Source organism: Salmo salar, chromosome 11, assembly GCF_965601325.2.
Source record: "Salmo salar chromosome 11, fSalSal1, whole genome shotgun sequence".
In the NCBI taxonomy this organism is placed as follows: Eukaryota; Metazoa; Chordata; class Actinopteri; order Salmoniformes; family Salmonidae; genus Salmo; species Salmo salar.
Genome location: NC_138301.1, coordinates 8,862,867 through 8,879,259, shown reverse-complemented (window position 1 = coordinate 8,879,259; position 16,393 = coordinate 8,862,867). Strand labels below are relative to the sequence as shown.

The 16,393-nt window shown below is 45.4% G+C and overlaps 1 protein-coding gene across 15 annotated transcripts in view; it reads left to right on the top strand.

Annotated features, from left to right (window-relative positions):
- Positions 1-16,393, top strand: part of nav2a (neuron navigator 2a) — a 310,780-nt gene that overhangs the window by 249,727 nt on the left and 44,660 nt on the right. For 13 of the 15 annotated variants that reach the window (XM_082957697.1, XM_082957700.1, XM_014126316.3 and 10 more), the window contains 5 exons: positions 636-1,869; positions 4,796-4,905; positions 5,677-5,785; positions 8,384-8,788; positions 14,021-14,143. In XM_082957697.1, the coding sequence (XP_082813823.1) occupies positions 636-1,869; positions 4,796-4,905; positions 5,677-5,785; positions 8,384-8,788; positions 14,021-14,143 (1,981 nt within the window). The remainder of the gene's footprint in view (positions 1-635; positions 1,870-4,795; positions 4,906-5,676; positions 5,786-8,383; positions 8,789-14,020; positions 14,144-16,393) is intronic. The other 2 variants (XM_082957694.1, XM_082957692.1) reach the window with 1 other exon arrangement.

The following is a 16,393-nucleotide window of genomic DNA, read 5'->3' as shown; positions in this document are numbered from 1 at the left end:
AGTCAAATGAATGAAAATATGTTGTGTTTTTGTGTTTTAGCTAGCTCATTTCCACAGTACTTCAGAATACAGCCTTGGAGTGGAGCAAGTCTTTTTGGGAATTGGGAGATGATGACCGGCATCAATCCAGACCTCCCAGGGGTGTCAGTGGCAGTGTTGTATCTCAGCTCAAATTCCTTGGCCAAACTTTAAAGCGCTTTCCCTCATTGTTTTTATAAACAGTTTATGATGGGCACTCTCATTGTTATTGTCCAAGGTTTCTAATAGTTTGCAGAGTGTCGTGGGTTCGCTGGCGTTAAGTAATGACACGTTTTGACTGTGTCAACACAGGCTAACTTGAGCTTTCCACAGTGCAGGACCTTATATGGACAGTTAGTGTGGGGTCTGTGAGGATTGCTCTGTCTAACAATCTCTTATTTCTCTCCTTTCCCCTCTCCTTATCCTCTCTCCCACTCCTGCTTTCCCCCTTATCTTCCTCCTCTTCATCTTCTTCACTCCTCTCATCTCCGAATCCCCTCTCACTCCTATTCTCCTCTCCTCTCGGTTATCCTCTTCTCACTTCCTCCTCTCGTCCTTTTCTTCATCCCTTCCACCTCTTCATCCTCTCCTTTTCCTCTTCCTCCTCTTCCTCACAGAACCCTCAGAGGGCATGACTTCACAGACTCCGGTAATGACTGAGCATGCTCCGTCGTCCCCAGCGGCCGTCAGCACTTCCGCCAACATCGCCTCTACCTCGGCTCCCGTCCCTCCAGCCTCCTCCTCCTCCTCGGCCATCCCCCACCCCAACTCCAGCAGCAAGCCCTGGAGGAGTAAGTCTGTGAGCTCCAAGCACACCTCCTCCTCAGCCATGCTCTCTGTCAAGCAGGAGAAGGATGCCTCCTCTAAGGCCTCCTCGTCCACCGAGCCCCCCCCTAAAGTCGTCCAACAGAAGTCTATGCTGGAGAAGCTAAAGCTGTTTAACAGCAAAGGTGGATCTAAGTCCTCGTCCTCCAGCACTCAGGGGGCTCAGGCGGACTGCGGTGCCCCCGCCCGGCAGCTCGGGGCTGGTGGAGTAGAGAGGGCAGAAGCAGGGTCCAACACCGACTCCCTGGAGGAGGCGGAGGGGAACGCCCGTCCTGGCGCCAACGGGACCGGTAACGGGACGACCCACGGTGGTGCCCCAACCCATGTCCCTACCATCGCCACAACAACCAGCAGCCCCAAGATCGCACTGAGGGGAATCGCTCAGCGCACGTTCAGCAGAGCTCTGACCGCTAAAAAGAGCTCAGTGAAAGGACTGGAGAAGGAGAAAGAGAAGGAGAGGGTGAAGGAGAAGGAAAGAGGGAAAGAGGCGGGGAAACACATCTCCATCACAGAGAGGATGGAACTCAGGGGGGAGGAGTCTAAGGAGGAAGCGACTACCACTGTCGCAATGGAAACGGAACCCTCTTCCAATAAGAGGACTTCTAAAATCGCCAGTTTCATACCCAAAGGGAGCAAAGTGGCCAAGAAGGAGAGTTCTGTCCCTGCACCTGCACACAGCGGCATACCAAAGCCAGGGGGTAAAACCTCAGGGGTAGGGGGGAAGGCCCCCTCGGCAGGGGGGAAGGAGGGTGGGGACCGTCCCCGGAGCATGCGGTTGGGAGGGGGTCTGGTACTGCACCGCGGACACCTGGACAGGGACAGCAGACACTCTAGCTCCACCTCTAGTCTGGCTTCTACAGAGGGCAAGGCCTCCCAACAGGGCAACAGCGCCGCCCCGGTGGTGGAAGGTGGAAGTGGTGGCGCTACACAGAGCACAGCCTGCAACACGGTCAGCGTCCAGCTACCTCAGCCCCAGCAGCACCACAGCCACCCCAATACAGCCACCGTAGCACCCTTCATGTACAGGTGAGTAATACACCTACTTTGGACTGATAAAATTGTAAACTGTTACTGTAACTAGTCTTCCCTGTGGCTCAGTTGGTAGAGCATGGTGTTTGCAACGCCAGCATGGTGTGTGCAACGCCAGGGTTGTGGGTTCGATTCCCACGGGGGGCCAGTACAATTTTTTTTTAACAAAAAATGCATGAAAATGAAATGTATGCATTCACTACTGTAAGTCACTCTGGATAAGAGCGTCTGCTAAATGACTAAAATGTACAACTGTAAATGTATTTGTCATGATGTGTCTGCCCAACCAAGCCTTTGTGAATCTGTAATAGTATCCTGAGAAACCTGAAAGGATCCTAAGTCGTTAGTCACTGATCATTAGTGGACATCTGCAAGCTGTTTGCTAGGAATTTCCCCTAGAATCACTTTCCCGCTGTGTGTTTGTATGCTCACCCCACCCCTGACCTCTGTATCTCAGTCCCAGTGTGATATGGGTGGAGCCATTCTAACCACCTCTAGTTATCCAACCCCCCCCACTTCCCCTGGTCCTAGCCTGGGACCTCTGATCAGGGTCCCCTTTCCCCTAACCCCAAAACTAAGGACTTATTAGCCAACCCTACGCTGTTTTTTTAATGATTTTGTTCTCACGGAGGACTGATTGGGCTCATTGATTCGATTTGAAAAATAAATGCTGTGCTCGTGGAATGGCATGCTTTGAGCACTACTGAAAAGTGCTATTTACATGTGAAAAATGAATGCCATATGCTGCATTTGCTATAGACCTATTGTTTACCTTTTTGTTGGTGACACTTTGATAATACGCAGCTGTTTAAAGGGCAAATCTACAGGTGTTTTGGTAAAAATTGAGAGATGGGCCTGGAGAAATGTAACCGCTCTCAGATTAATAGACATAGCTATGGATGTAAGGTCTGATCATCCATGATATCAAAATGATTATTTTAACCATATGAGGCTATACGGTGTTTACATTTACAATGTTTACAAACATTGGAGAAAAACAAGCTTATATTTTGGGTTCTCATGGAGTATGACAGTTGAACTAATCTCATGAGGCATTTGTAAGTTATATTCTTCAAGAATCTGCGATTGCACAGCGAGATCAATGGAAGGTTTCAATAGAATCAGTGGAAACCTTCCGTTGATCTCGCTGTGAAGTTACTACACAAGGACTGAGAGGAGAATGTGTAGGAGCAATGGATGCATATGTCTGTGCAAAGATAACATTTCAGTGAAGGACAGGCAAATATATTTTGATTTGTTTAACGCTTTTTTTGGTTACTACATGATTCCATATATGCTATTTCATAGTTTTGATGTCTTCGCTATTGTTCTACAATGTAGAAAAGAGTAAAAATAGAGAAAAACACTTGAATGAGTAGGCGTGTCTATAAGGGCACAGGGCCAGACCCAGATTCAGACACAGGCGGCAGATGGTTTGAGTCTTTGGTATTTATTAATAATCCAAAAGGGGTAGGCAAGAGAATGGTCATGGACAGGCAAAAGGTCAAAACCAGTTCAGAGTGCAGGAGGTACAGTGTGGCAGGCAGGCTCGAGGTCAGGGCAAGCAGAATGGTCAGGCAGGCGGGTACAGAGTCTAGAAACAGGCAAGGGTTAAAACCGGGAGGACTAACAAAAGAGAATAGAAAAAGCAAGAGCATGGGGAAAAACACGCTGGTTGACTTGAACAGACAAGACGAACTGGCACAGAGAGACAGGAAACACAGGGATAAATACACCGGGCAATATAAGCGACACCTGGAGGGGGTGGAGACAATCACAAGGACAGGTGAAACAGATCAGGGCGTGACAGTGTCCAAACTTTTCACTGGTACTGTATATCATTTCTATGTCTAAAAATGGATGTAGCAACTACAGGTTGCCCTTTTAAGTCTATCAAAAGTGTGCAAGTTTGAGCTTGTGTCCATTAGGCCTATGGATGTATTTTTTTTATCAGCATGAATTAGATTGAGTAATAAAATACATACTTTTATTCCATAGGCTGGGATCTGCACTATGCAGCTGTTGCAAGAGCACATTTCTCACTGCCTGTCCACTGGTTTCAAAAACAATGATTGATAGGCAGCTTCAACTTCTTGAATTCAACCATTATTGGGTTCAGATATACATTTAGATTTGTGAACAGCCATCCACAACAACCACAATCCTTAAGGCGCAAATAGCTAAATGAGAGAGCAGCAGTGTGATTCACATCAATGCGCTATGTAGATATCAATGATAAGTGATATCCGTATCGCCGTAGACTACACCACTGCTGTCATCCTTACCTCCAAGCGTTTATTCAAGTTGGATAATCTTTGGATGCCGACAGCAGTCGCACCATTGGAAGACATAGCTTGGACTGTAGCCTACAAAAGCCTATTTCTGCTTTTTTCCAGCGATCCATCAAACACATTTGGTACGTCATTATAATGTTCTCTAACTTGCGGTCAGACTCGCTCAGGTGGAACAAACTTAAACTTGCGCCTTTTTTCAACGCTGATTTGAATGTCATTGAGAAAACAGAGAAGCGTCAGATTTTTTGTTGTTGCTAACATCCTTTTCTGAATTTAAAAGTAATCCTCGGAGTAATCATCTAGTTTTTCAAAAGTATCTGTAATCTGATTACAATATTTTAGCTGGTAACGTAATGGATCACAGTTACCGTTTTTTGTAATCCCTTACATGTAACAGAATACATGTAATCCGTTACTCCCCAAGCCTGCCTCTGATCCTCCCCTGTATGAATAGCCCCCCCCCACTGTCTTACCCTTACACTCACCACTTATGAACTTCCTCTTCTGTCTTTAGCCAGTCATAGGGCATTACCAGCAGGATCATACCATCTCTGTTTTAGAGAAAGGGGGGAATTGACATTGACAATCCAGATATTCCTTTTGACCTTTGACACTGTGTTATCATCTAGGTCACAAACGGACGTGGACGGTATCATGGCGACAGAGGCAGGGTCAGGAGGAAGAGGCGGAGAAAACGTTCTCTTTAAAACCAGCCAGCCATCCATTGAGGACCTTTCAGGTAGGCCATCGACTAGTTCTGTCTGTAAGGAGCTGTTAGGCCATTGATTATGTGTGTCTAAACAGTACAGAAATGACATAGGCCATTTTGTTTGTTAGTTTTGATTGTTTTAGATTGTTTGTTTGAGGAGAACAGCACATGAAACCGACTGTGGATTGATTCTGTCTGAAGGGAAAAATACCTTTCTGGCTCATGCACTCCAAATTCAGTTTTTGTTTTTTGTTGTGTCCATTAGTGATGCGCAGGTTAACTCATAGCCCGCAGTCTTCCTCAGTTATGTCCACGGGGTGGGTTTAGGGTCATGAAATATTGTGTTGATGAAGGGCAGGTGGGTGGCGGGCGGGTTGAATAAAGAGAAAACAATACCTTAAGAATTCCATAAATGTGTCATTCGCGTGCAATTTATAGGCTACGTTTAGTTTTTTCCCCCCATTATTTTAGGCTATCTGGCATTAGCGTGTAAGCCTATGTACGCGCACCAAATAGCCTACACACCATTTGCCAAATGTTTTTGGGAACGGGGAGAAAAAGTAAACGTCGATCCACGCAGGAAAAAAGGACGTCGGAGTTTGACTCTGACTGTAGCCTACGGCGCATTTTCTATATTAACGGTTTAGGGTCGGGTGTGGGCCTCAGATTTTCGCTTTATAACTTATTGTCTGACGGTTGCTGATGGGTTATTAGCAATTGCGGGCGGGTGCGGGTGAACAAACAGTTGACCCGTGCACCACTAGTACCTATGTACTCAGTCGCAATGTTTGTTCTGTATAGCAGAAGATCCGGAGACACGGAGGCTGCGGACTGTTAAAAACATTGCAGATTTGCGCCAGAACCTGGAAGAGACCATGTCCAGTCTACGGGGGACTCAGATCACACACAGGTAAGAACCCCCCTGCAATGAGAATAGACAGATCCAGAACATGTGTCCAGTCCAGTATCCAAACAGACTCCATATTGCAGATTCAATTCTACATTCTGTTTCTGCGTATTCAACAAGTTCCACTGACATCCATTAAGACATCACAGACACAGCTCCTAGAGAGAGACCACAATAGCAATCACAATAAAGCTATTCTTAGCAATGATCCATAACACGTTCTCTTGTAAAAATCCCAAAAGCAGGCTGTTAATGTAAAATGTAAGGTTAGTTAGCACGCCTGTTTGTTTTTTATTTTAAGGGCTGGATCAGCTTTAACATTGCAGATAGATTGTTGCTTCCATCAATGTAATTGTCTGCATCATTTCCAATCCCCCATATATTTTTTGGGTAAATATATATATATACACACACAGTTGAAGTCGGAAGTTTACATACACCTTAGCCAAATACATTTAAATTCAGTTTTTCACAATTCCTGACATTTAAATCCTAGTAAAAATTCCCTGTCTTAGGTCAGTTAGGATCACCACTTTATTTTAAGAATGTGAAATGTCAGAATAATAGTAGAGAGAATGATTTACTTCAGCTTTTATTTCTGTCATCACATTCCCAGTGGATCAGAAGTATACATACACTCAATTAGTATTTGGTAGCATTTCCTTTAAATTGTTTAACTTGGGTCAAACATTTCGGTTAGCCTTCCACAAGCTTCCCACAAAAGTTGGGTGAATTTTGACCCATTCCTCCTGACAGAGCTGGTGTAACTCAGGTCAGGTTTGTAGGCCTCCTTGCTCGCGCACGCTTTTTCAGTTCTGCCCACAAATTTAGGTTGCCGTCATTAAAACACGTTTTTCAACCACTGCACAAATTTCTTGTTAACAAACTATAGTTTTGGCAAGTCGGTTAGGACATCTACTTCGTGCATGACACAAGTAATTTTTCCAACAATTGTTTACAGACAGATTATTTCACTTATATTTCACAGTATCACAATTCCAGTGGGTCAGAAGTTGGTAGAGTGTGGCTCAGTTGGTAGAGCATGGTGTTTGCAACGCCAGGGTTGTGGGTTCGATTCCCACGGGGGACCAGTACGGAAAAAATAAAAAGAATGTATGAAATGTATGCATCCACTACTGTAAGTCGCTCTGGATAAGAGCGTCTGCTAAATGACTAAAATGTAAATGTACATACACTAAGTTGACTGTGCCTTTAAACAGCTTGGAAAGTTACAGAAAAGGATGTCATGGCTTTAGAAGCTTCTGATAGGCTAATGGACATAATTTGAGTCAATTGGAGGTGTACCTGTGGATGTATTTCAAGGCCTACCTTTAAACTCAGTGCCTCTTTGCTTGACATCATGGGAAAAAATAAATAAATCAGCCAATACCTCAGAAGAAAAATAGCAGACCTCCACATGTCTGGTTCATCCTTGGGAGCAATTTCCATACACCTGAAGGTACCACGTTCATCTGTACAAACAATAGTACGCAAGTATAAACACCATGGGATCACGCAGCCATCATACCGCTCAGGAAGGAGACGCGTTCTGTCTCCTAGAGATGAACGTACTTTGGTGTGAAAAGTGCAAATCAATCCCAGAACAACAGCAAAGGACCTTGTGAAGATGCTGGAGGAAACGGGTACAAAAGTATCTATATCCACAGTAAAACAAGTCCTATATCGACATAACCTGAAAGGCCGCTCAGCAAGGAAGAAGCCACTGCTCCAAAACCGCCATAAAAATGCCAGACTACGGTTTGCAACTGCACATGGGGACAAAGATTGTACTTTTTGGAGAAATGTCCTCTGGTCTGATAATAGAACTGTATGGCCATAATGATCATCGTTATGTTTGGAGGAAAACGGGGGAGGCTTGCAAGCCGAAGAACACCATCCCAACCGTGAAGCACGGGGGTGGCAGCATCATGTTGTGGGGGTGCGTTGATGCAGGAGGGACTGGTGCACTTCACAAAATAGATGGCATCATGAGGATGGAAAATTATGTGGTTATATTGAAGTGACATTTCAAGACATCAGTCAGGAAGTTAAAGCTTGGTCGCAAATAGGTCTTCCAAATGGACAATGACCCCAAGCATACTTCCAATGTTGTGGCAAAATGGCTTAAGGACAACAAAGACATAGGAGTGGCCATCACAAAGCCCTGACCTCAATCCTATAGAACATTTGTGGGCAAAACTGAAAAAGCGTGTGCGAGCAAGGAGGCCTACAAACCGTACTCCGTTACACCAGCTCTGAACTTTTGCGGTTTAAGACTTGTCTGTCTGATGCTCTGTTCTAGTTTGTATGTAACGGAGGGCTTGTTCTCCAACCCCACTAGACTGTGTCTTGTGTCTGGTTCTTTCAGCATGATCCCCCCCCCCCTTTTTATGAGTGTCAGTGTCTTTGATCCAGTAATGGATTGATGGAGCAGTGGTCTTGTCTTTGGATTTATATTCATGCTCCTGACCCAGTCTCTCTCCTTGCTGCTTGCGCTCCCTTTCACTAGACTCTATAGTCTAGTCCAGTTCAATGCTGCTGAGCTAATGTCTAGTCTTACGCTCATAGTCTTTTTTTCTGCTTCCCCCCTCCCTACCCCAGCACCTTGGAGACAACCTTTGACAGCAACGTCACCACGGAGATCAGCGGTGGCGGTGGCGGCGGGAGTGGGCGGAGCATCCTCAGCCTCACTTCCTCCCGGCCCTCCCTGTCGTCATGGCGACTGGGCCAGTCCAGCCCCCGTCTGCAGGCGGGGGACGCCCCCTCCACGGGGAATGGCTACGGGGGTCGTGCTTTGGGAGGAGGAGGAGGGCAGGGGGGGCGCTACTTGTACCCTGGCCCCCTGCGGAGACAGCTGGCGGGGCGGGGAGGTGCCCTCGGTATGGATCTGGGGGAGAGAGGGGAGGATATTGACCTGGAGGGCATCGCCATGGAGGTGACGGGCTACATGAGTGACGGGGATGTGCTGAGCAAGAACGCAGCGCGTCCTGATGACGTCACCAGTGGGTGAGTATTCTGAGAGAACTAGCATATGATGACAGGGTCAAAACATTTTGGCGCTGGTTTGGTTGGTTTTGCTCCCTTTCTCATAGGCTTCGGGAATGAATGCGTTATAAGTGGCTGTCATGTCACAAGAGGGCGCCAGTGTATTTGTAATCTCCCCTATGTGTGCAAATGTGAACATGGTACAGCCATAAGTAGTGTGGCGTAAAGGGGAAAATACAGTTGTTCTTTTTGTTGTGAGAGGACTTGTAAGACATTCTGTAATAGCTTTTTGAGATGGTATACATTTAGATAAGCATATGTCCTTTGGGGACCGGGCCCTGTATCCACAAAGCGTCTCAGATTAGGAGTGCTGATCTAGGATCAGGTTTCCCCTGTCCATATCATTTTATTAATTATGATCAGAAAGGCAATACTGATTCTAGATCAGCACTCCTACTCTGAGACTCTTCATGAATACTGGCCCAGGTCAGATGCTACCTCTATCTCCCAGAGGACAGTAACTCTGCTCAATGAGTTCAATCCAGTAGCGTTGTACCACATAACCTGTTTGTTTTCTAGTCAGTGCCCATGTTGAAGTCAGTGTCCATGTTGTAACAGGCCCCCTGCATACCCTGGCTGTCATACTCTGCAATTTAAACCAATGCTGTCATCATTATCATCATATTATTTTACACACTGGGAGCCAACTGCTGCTGAAGCCAGAATCGGGAGAGTGAACGGCCAAAAAGAGAGAGAGACTAAGACTCTCTCTCTTTTTGGCCTTTCACTCTCCTGATTCTGGCATCAGCAGCAGACTCAAACTAAAAATTCTAAACTGCCTCAAAGTGTCAAGAGGAAGGAAAATAGCCTTGTTTAGAGCACATAATTCAGGGCTTACAAAACTCTTTTTGACCCCACCATGTAAAAAAAGGGGGTTAATTGGGGCTAAGACAGTCTATTACAAATCAGTCTGACAGTACTTTTGACAGTATTTCAATGTGAAGGAAGTATGGTTTGAAGTGACTGAAATGCATCAGAAAGGAATTGGGAAGTTCAGAAGATCATCAGGCGATGCTTTTGTATGCTCTTCTGTGCAGAACAGAACATCATCATTGGTAATGTTATTTTTCCCCCCCCAGTCTGATTTAGTGTCTGGTCCTGTCCAGTCCACTCTGTTCTAATGAGTCCTGTGCGGCTTGTGGGCAATGTAGAGAGTCTTATCTTTCAGTAATGGGGTCATAATATTTTGTAGCTTAGCCTTTTACTGCGGTGGGCTAAATCAGGGTCACACAGTTTCTTGGTAGTCTTAAACAAATCTACTTTGAAACAAAAGTATCCACCTTACACACATGGTTATGGGCTTAAGGAAAGAAGACACCTGTACCATATCAGATGTAGAGTTGAAATGTATTCAATTTTGAGTTTGCATCACAATATTACACTTTATATACATATAACAAAACCGTTTGATATAGAAACACTGGATTTTCGGCGGGTAAAAAAAAAAAAAAAAAAGGTTTATTAATTATGAAAAATATGAATAACATTCCACCTATGATGCCACTAGAGGGCGATTTGTTCATTTGACTGCAGGAAAGGGCTACACCATTCAAAAGACAGAGCCACATTGGTAGGACAAAAACAGAAACCGCTTTGTTTATTACAACCGCATCTAGCTACTGGAGTTTATCGACGTAACCCCGGATCTATGAACCAAAGCTCAAAGTTTCTCTTGCGACATAAACACTTTTGCAGAGCCACCTGCCCTGAAAGTGGTGGGGTTAAGTGCTCCCCCTGAAGCACTCAGATAACGCATTTCAAACAAAACACACACACACGCACACACTTGGGTAGGTGAGACGCGACCCAGTCGTTCAGTCTTTTTGTTCTGTATCTATGGACGCGGACTAGTCGTTCGTTCTAAATGTTCCATTGCCACACTGGCTGGCAACATTCCTATCCCTTGCTTGCTAGCTAGCCAACTACGGTTAATTTACAGTCACGTCAAGAAGTGCAGCCAGAATAACAGAAAAGTAGCCGCGTTTGCATTTGTTTAAGCTGTTTTCTAGTGACATTTATTTTGGATACATCCATGACAATGATCTAATGAGGTGCGATTTCACCCGGCATAGAAAATGTGCTCACTCGTCAGGACACTATTGTTCAGAGGAGCTAGCCAACAACACAGCTAACACAATAACTTCAAACTGAAACTGGAAAGACTGCAAACTAGCTGCACTTCGTTTCGTTTGACCTTTTCTTTTGACATTTCTTTGGATATATCCAGAAAAAGGATGCCTGCTGATTCATGACGTCCCGACACGTTCATTACTATGGGACAGCTGGAGATAGAATTTGAATATTGAAACAATGTTGCAAATGTCGGAGAGAGACAGCAAGGTGTATACACATCTCCACTGTTGAAAACATAATGTTAGTCTAAAAGAAATGTGAGATAATGTCTGGATGGTTTTTATAGTTGAGATCAAGGTTATAAATTGCCTGGCTGGGCTGATGAGACAGCGGATTATGCAGTCAGATGGAACAGAGTAAATAGGCATTGTAATGTCATAGATTTAGCCGGTGGTAACTTGTGGAATAGGCACCGGCTGGAATGCAGTTTTAACCAATCAGCGTTCGGGATTAGACCCACCTGTTCAATAAAAAGGAAACACAAAATCTCCGAGGATGAACTGTAGTCACAGGAGGGCGTGTATGAATGGTCCCAACCTCGGCCATCAATCGGTTGATGGTCGAAATTCGCCTTTATTCAAATGGCTGTCGTGGAAATGGAGTGACCAGATTACACCTGCAGCGTGTGTGTGTGTGTGTGTGTGTGTGTGTGTGTGTAGTGATATGGTGGAGCCTCCCTGTGTCTTAACCATTTAAAACAGACACAGATAGCTCAGTCTCCTCCCCAGGCCTTGAATGTTTAACAACCAATGCTAAGTTGGCATTAGCAGCTAACTGATTCAACCGTGTATTGTAGGTTTGACCATAGAGAATGAGTTGGCAGTGGGATTCCACGCCCACCTACAGGGTAGTCACTATCTGGGCAAGTGGCAAAGTCATAAATACCGCCTTTTTCTACAGTTTATCTTCTAAAAATGTGATTTTAAACCTTATCTTATGCCTGACCCTAACCTTGAATTAAGAACAAACATCAAAATGTTGTTTTCATAAATGTTTACGATATAGTCAATTGTGCCACCTGTCCACCTAGTGGAACTTACAGGCATCGTTCTTTATCTTTACCATGTAGATTGTGTCAAGTTGGCTGGATGTCCTTTGTGTGGTGGACCTTTCTTGATACATACAGGAAACTGTTGAGCGTGTTAAACCCAGCAGCGTTGCAGTTCTTTTTTCCCCCAATTTTTTTTAAACTCTTTTTGTGATATCCAATTGGTAGTTAGTCTTGTCTCATCGCTGCAACTCCCGTACCGACTCGGGAGAAGCGACGGTCGCGAGCCACGTGTCCTCCGAAACACGACCCAACCAAGCCGTACACCGTACACATGGCGCCCGTGTCAACGTGCATGCGCCCGGCCTGCCACAGGAGTCGCTAGAGCGCGATGGGATAAGGACATCCCTGACGGCCAAACCCTCCCCTAACCCGTGCGATTCTGGGCCAATTGTGAGCCGCACCATGGGTCTCCCGGTCGCGGCCGGCTGAACTCGAACCAGGATCTCTAGTGGCACAGCTAGCAGTGCAATGCAGAGCCTTAGACCACTGCGCCACTCTGGAGGCCCTAGAGTTGCAGTTCTTGACACAAACCGGTGCGCCTGGCACCTACTAGCATACCCCGTTCAAATGCACTTCCATTTTTTGTCTTGCCCATTCACCATCTGAATGGCACACATACACAATCCATGTCTCAAGGCTTAAAATCCTTCTTCTCCTCCCCTTCATCGACATTGATTTAACAATAAGGGATCATAGTTTTCACCAGGATTCACAGGGTCAATGTCATGGGAATATATACTTTTTTGATTACTCGGTGTGTGTTTGTGCACATGGAAGTAAGTGATTTATGTTTACTATAGGTTAATCAAATCAATTTTATTGGTCACATACACATATTTAGGTAGATGTGTTCCTAGCTCCGACAGTGCAGTAGTATCTAACAGTTCACAACAACACACACACATCTAAAAGTAAAAGAATGGAATTAAGAAATATATAAATATTCGATTGAGCGATGTCGAAGTGGCATTGACTAAAATACAATAGAATAGAAGACAGTATTTTAGTCAATGCCACTCCGACATTGCTCAATCGAATATTTCTATAATTATTTCAGTTTTAGATTAGTGTGTATTGTTGTGAACTGTTAGATACGACTGCACTGTTGGAGATAGATAGGAACACAAGCAGGTTAATGAAGCACAAGCAGGTTAATGAAGCAATACAAATGTTATGTGACTAAAATGAAAGGCCATTTTAATTGAAAAAAATGTCCCATTGTTTTCGTAATTTTGATAATAACTACACAAAATTGTAATACAAAATGACAAAAATTTTTACTAAGACTTAATGATATTTTAGTCAAAATGACTAAGACTAGACTGAATCTTAAAAAGGGTGCAAACATTAACACTGAACCAGGAACAACATCTTGGAAATGTAGGAGAAGTACTGGTCTAGCTGCACGTGTGTGTGTGTGTGTGTGTGTGTGTGTGTGTGTGTGTGTGTGTGTGTGTGTGTGTGTGTGTGTGTGTGTGTGTGTGTGTGTGTGTGTGTGTGTGTGTGTGTGTGTGTGTGTGTGTGTGTGTGTGTGTGTGCGCGTGCGTGCGTGCGTGCGTGCGTGTCTGTGTTCTTCTGTGCATGTGCGGAGCTCCAGTGGTGTGGCGTTAATGACCGGTCCAGTCGACCAGCGGCAATTTAATCTGATTGATGAGACTGGTGCCTAGGATGGACAAACAAGATGGATGTTCTTTCCTCTCCTCGTTGGTTTTATTTAGAGCAGGAAGGAACAGCCATCTTGTTTGTCCGGCCCAGGCACCAGAAAGGCAAGGAGTTGTTGACTCTCTCTCTGGGGTGTTAGACCAAAGTGTTGGACCGTGCTCTATTTTCTTCTTCCTGGCTTGAAAGCTGACATGAAAAACGGTCTTCTTTCAGTCAAACAATTTCAGTTTTGGAATCCATCAAGAATGAACTGTATTCCAACAAAAGTGTTGTGTGATTTTAACGTGAGCGTTGACTTTGAAAACCTTGTGTTCTCTGATGTGACCCTTGACGTTTTCTGATCTCAGCTACATGACGGACGGCGGTCTGAGTCTGTACACGCGGCGACTCAACCGTCTACCCGACGGCATGGCGGCGGTACGAGAGACCCTCCGACGCAACACCTCCACGGGCCAGGGAGACGCTGACAGGTAGGACACACACACACACACAGACCATTTCTCTACATCATAGGGAGAGATCCTTACATTGGGTCAAATTACAAAATGGTTGGATTTGTGTCCTTGTGACCTGCGTGGATCAATGGAAAGGATAACAGGGCAGCAGTTTGACCTCTTTCTGGGAGAGAGAGAAAGAGAAGGAGGGAGTGGTTTAATGTGTCTAATTGACAGCGGGAAATGGATGGAGGCGTTATACTATTAAGATAGAGTGTGTTGGTATGGAAGAGAAGCGGACGGGTGTGTGGGACCGAAGTGAGAAAGAGTGAAGCTAAGTCAGACTGCAGTTATAACTCCTCTCAATCTGCAGGTGTGAGTGATTTCCTGTTTTTCCCACCTTTTGACCTCTATCTTCCCTCCTCCTCTCTCACACCCCCTAAGCCCTCACCTCTTCTCCCCTTCTCCCTCACCTCCTAACCCCTAAGGTGAGAGATGAAAGCTTCTAGTCTCTCTCCTCTCACCATGAGCCATCTTGACCTTTTGCCTGCCTCTTTCTTTACCACCCTGCTCACACTGTATCTTTCTCACCTCTGCCCTTCACCTTTCATAAAGGTCTTAAAGAAACCCCTAAAAGGTGTGTGTGTGTGTGTGTGAGAAAGCTTTTACGTATTGGCAGTTGTTGATGAGAGAAAAAGGGCGAGAGTGGAGAGAGAGAGAGTGGAGAGAGAGAGAGAGAGAGTCTGAAAAGGTATTAAATGATAAAGGTCTTTTGGGAACGTTGTAGTATTTATTTTTTACTTTCATCTATCTGGGAGTTAATCTTGTTAATAGTGCATTACTGCTTGTGCCAGTCGTCTCTCTTTGTTGATATTCCCGACTGATCTTCAAAGAGCGTTCCACTCCTTTCTGAACTAGCGCAGAGGGTGGAGGGTTGGGGGAAGGCAAGGAGGGAGGGGGTAGAGGCGGGGGGGTGGGTGGGGGGTACATTTGGAGCAGCCCTCTTGAAGGAATGTCTGATAAATGTGGTTAGTGGTTTTGGTTTGCATTAATTGGGGGAGTAGTAAAGTGGTGGGTAACTGCGTTAACATAATATTGCAGGGCTGAAATGGCTTCAGGGTAAAGTGTGCGTGTATGTGGCGGGGGGGGGGGCTGAAATGAGATCAGTCTAATTTAATAGATGACTGGGGGGGGGGGTGATGGAGCTGATTTGGGAAGGTGGGGAGCTGGATTTGAAAGCTGACCACCTTACTATGCCGTGTGTGTGTGTGTCTGCATGTGGCATCCTGTTGTGTGTGTATACGTGTATGGGCAGAGTTGCGGTGTAAATTTCACGAGCCCTGACAGAGAGCCCTCATCAGCTCCTTAGCTGGCCGCTCCGTAACGGGCTGCGGCAGACCACTGGATCGGAGACCTATAAAACAGATCAGCTTTTAACGTCTTAATGATGCTGCTGTGGACACCAGCATCTTAGCCTGCCGTCAGGGCCCAGTCAGTGATAGGGTTGGGGGTTGGGGTGTCAGATATCACCATGGCGATGGGGTAAAAGCCTTGTGACCTCAGGCTAAGAGCTTCAACGTGTCATAGTTGGGGGGGGGTTGGAAAATTTGCCAAAAGACAGGAGATTCTAACTCAACAACTAGAGTATTTCATGCCGTGGACTCCAACCCTGGTTCCTGGAGAGCTACAGATGTGCAGGCTTTTGTTTCAGCCTAGCCATAACACACGGGATTCAACTCGTCAAGGTATTGATGAACGCTGCCGTTGTTGACGTGAATCAGGTGTTTCATTGCCGGGTTGGAACAAAAGCCGGTATATTCTGGAGCTCTCCAGGACACTGACTGATTCCTGATAAAGGAACGTGCAAATGACATTTCAAACTGGCACTATCATTACCAAAGAACCCCTTTTAGTTATGAGACAACACAGACCCATAGCGACAAAAGCCTGAGAGTGTCGCATTGAATTAATGTGTGTGTGTGTGTGTGTGTGTCTTTCAGCTCGCGTTTCATTTCACGGCCAGAGAAAGAGGAAGTAACTCATCTGTAACAATCTGTCCGCTGATTTGAATTCCCTTTGTCCGACCAGACAAAGAGACACTCTTTTCTGTGTGTGTGTGTGTGTGTGTGTGTGTTCTTGCAGATACAGTATGAAACAGATAGGAGAAAAACAGGAAAGGCCCAAACCACCCTTTTAACGTTACAATGATAAATACAGTATATCCCTCTGTCCTCTCCTTCATCTCTTATTTCTCTCCGTTCTTCACTCGTTGTGTGTGTGTGTGTG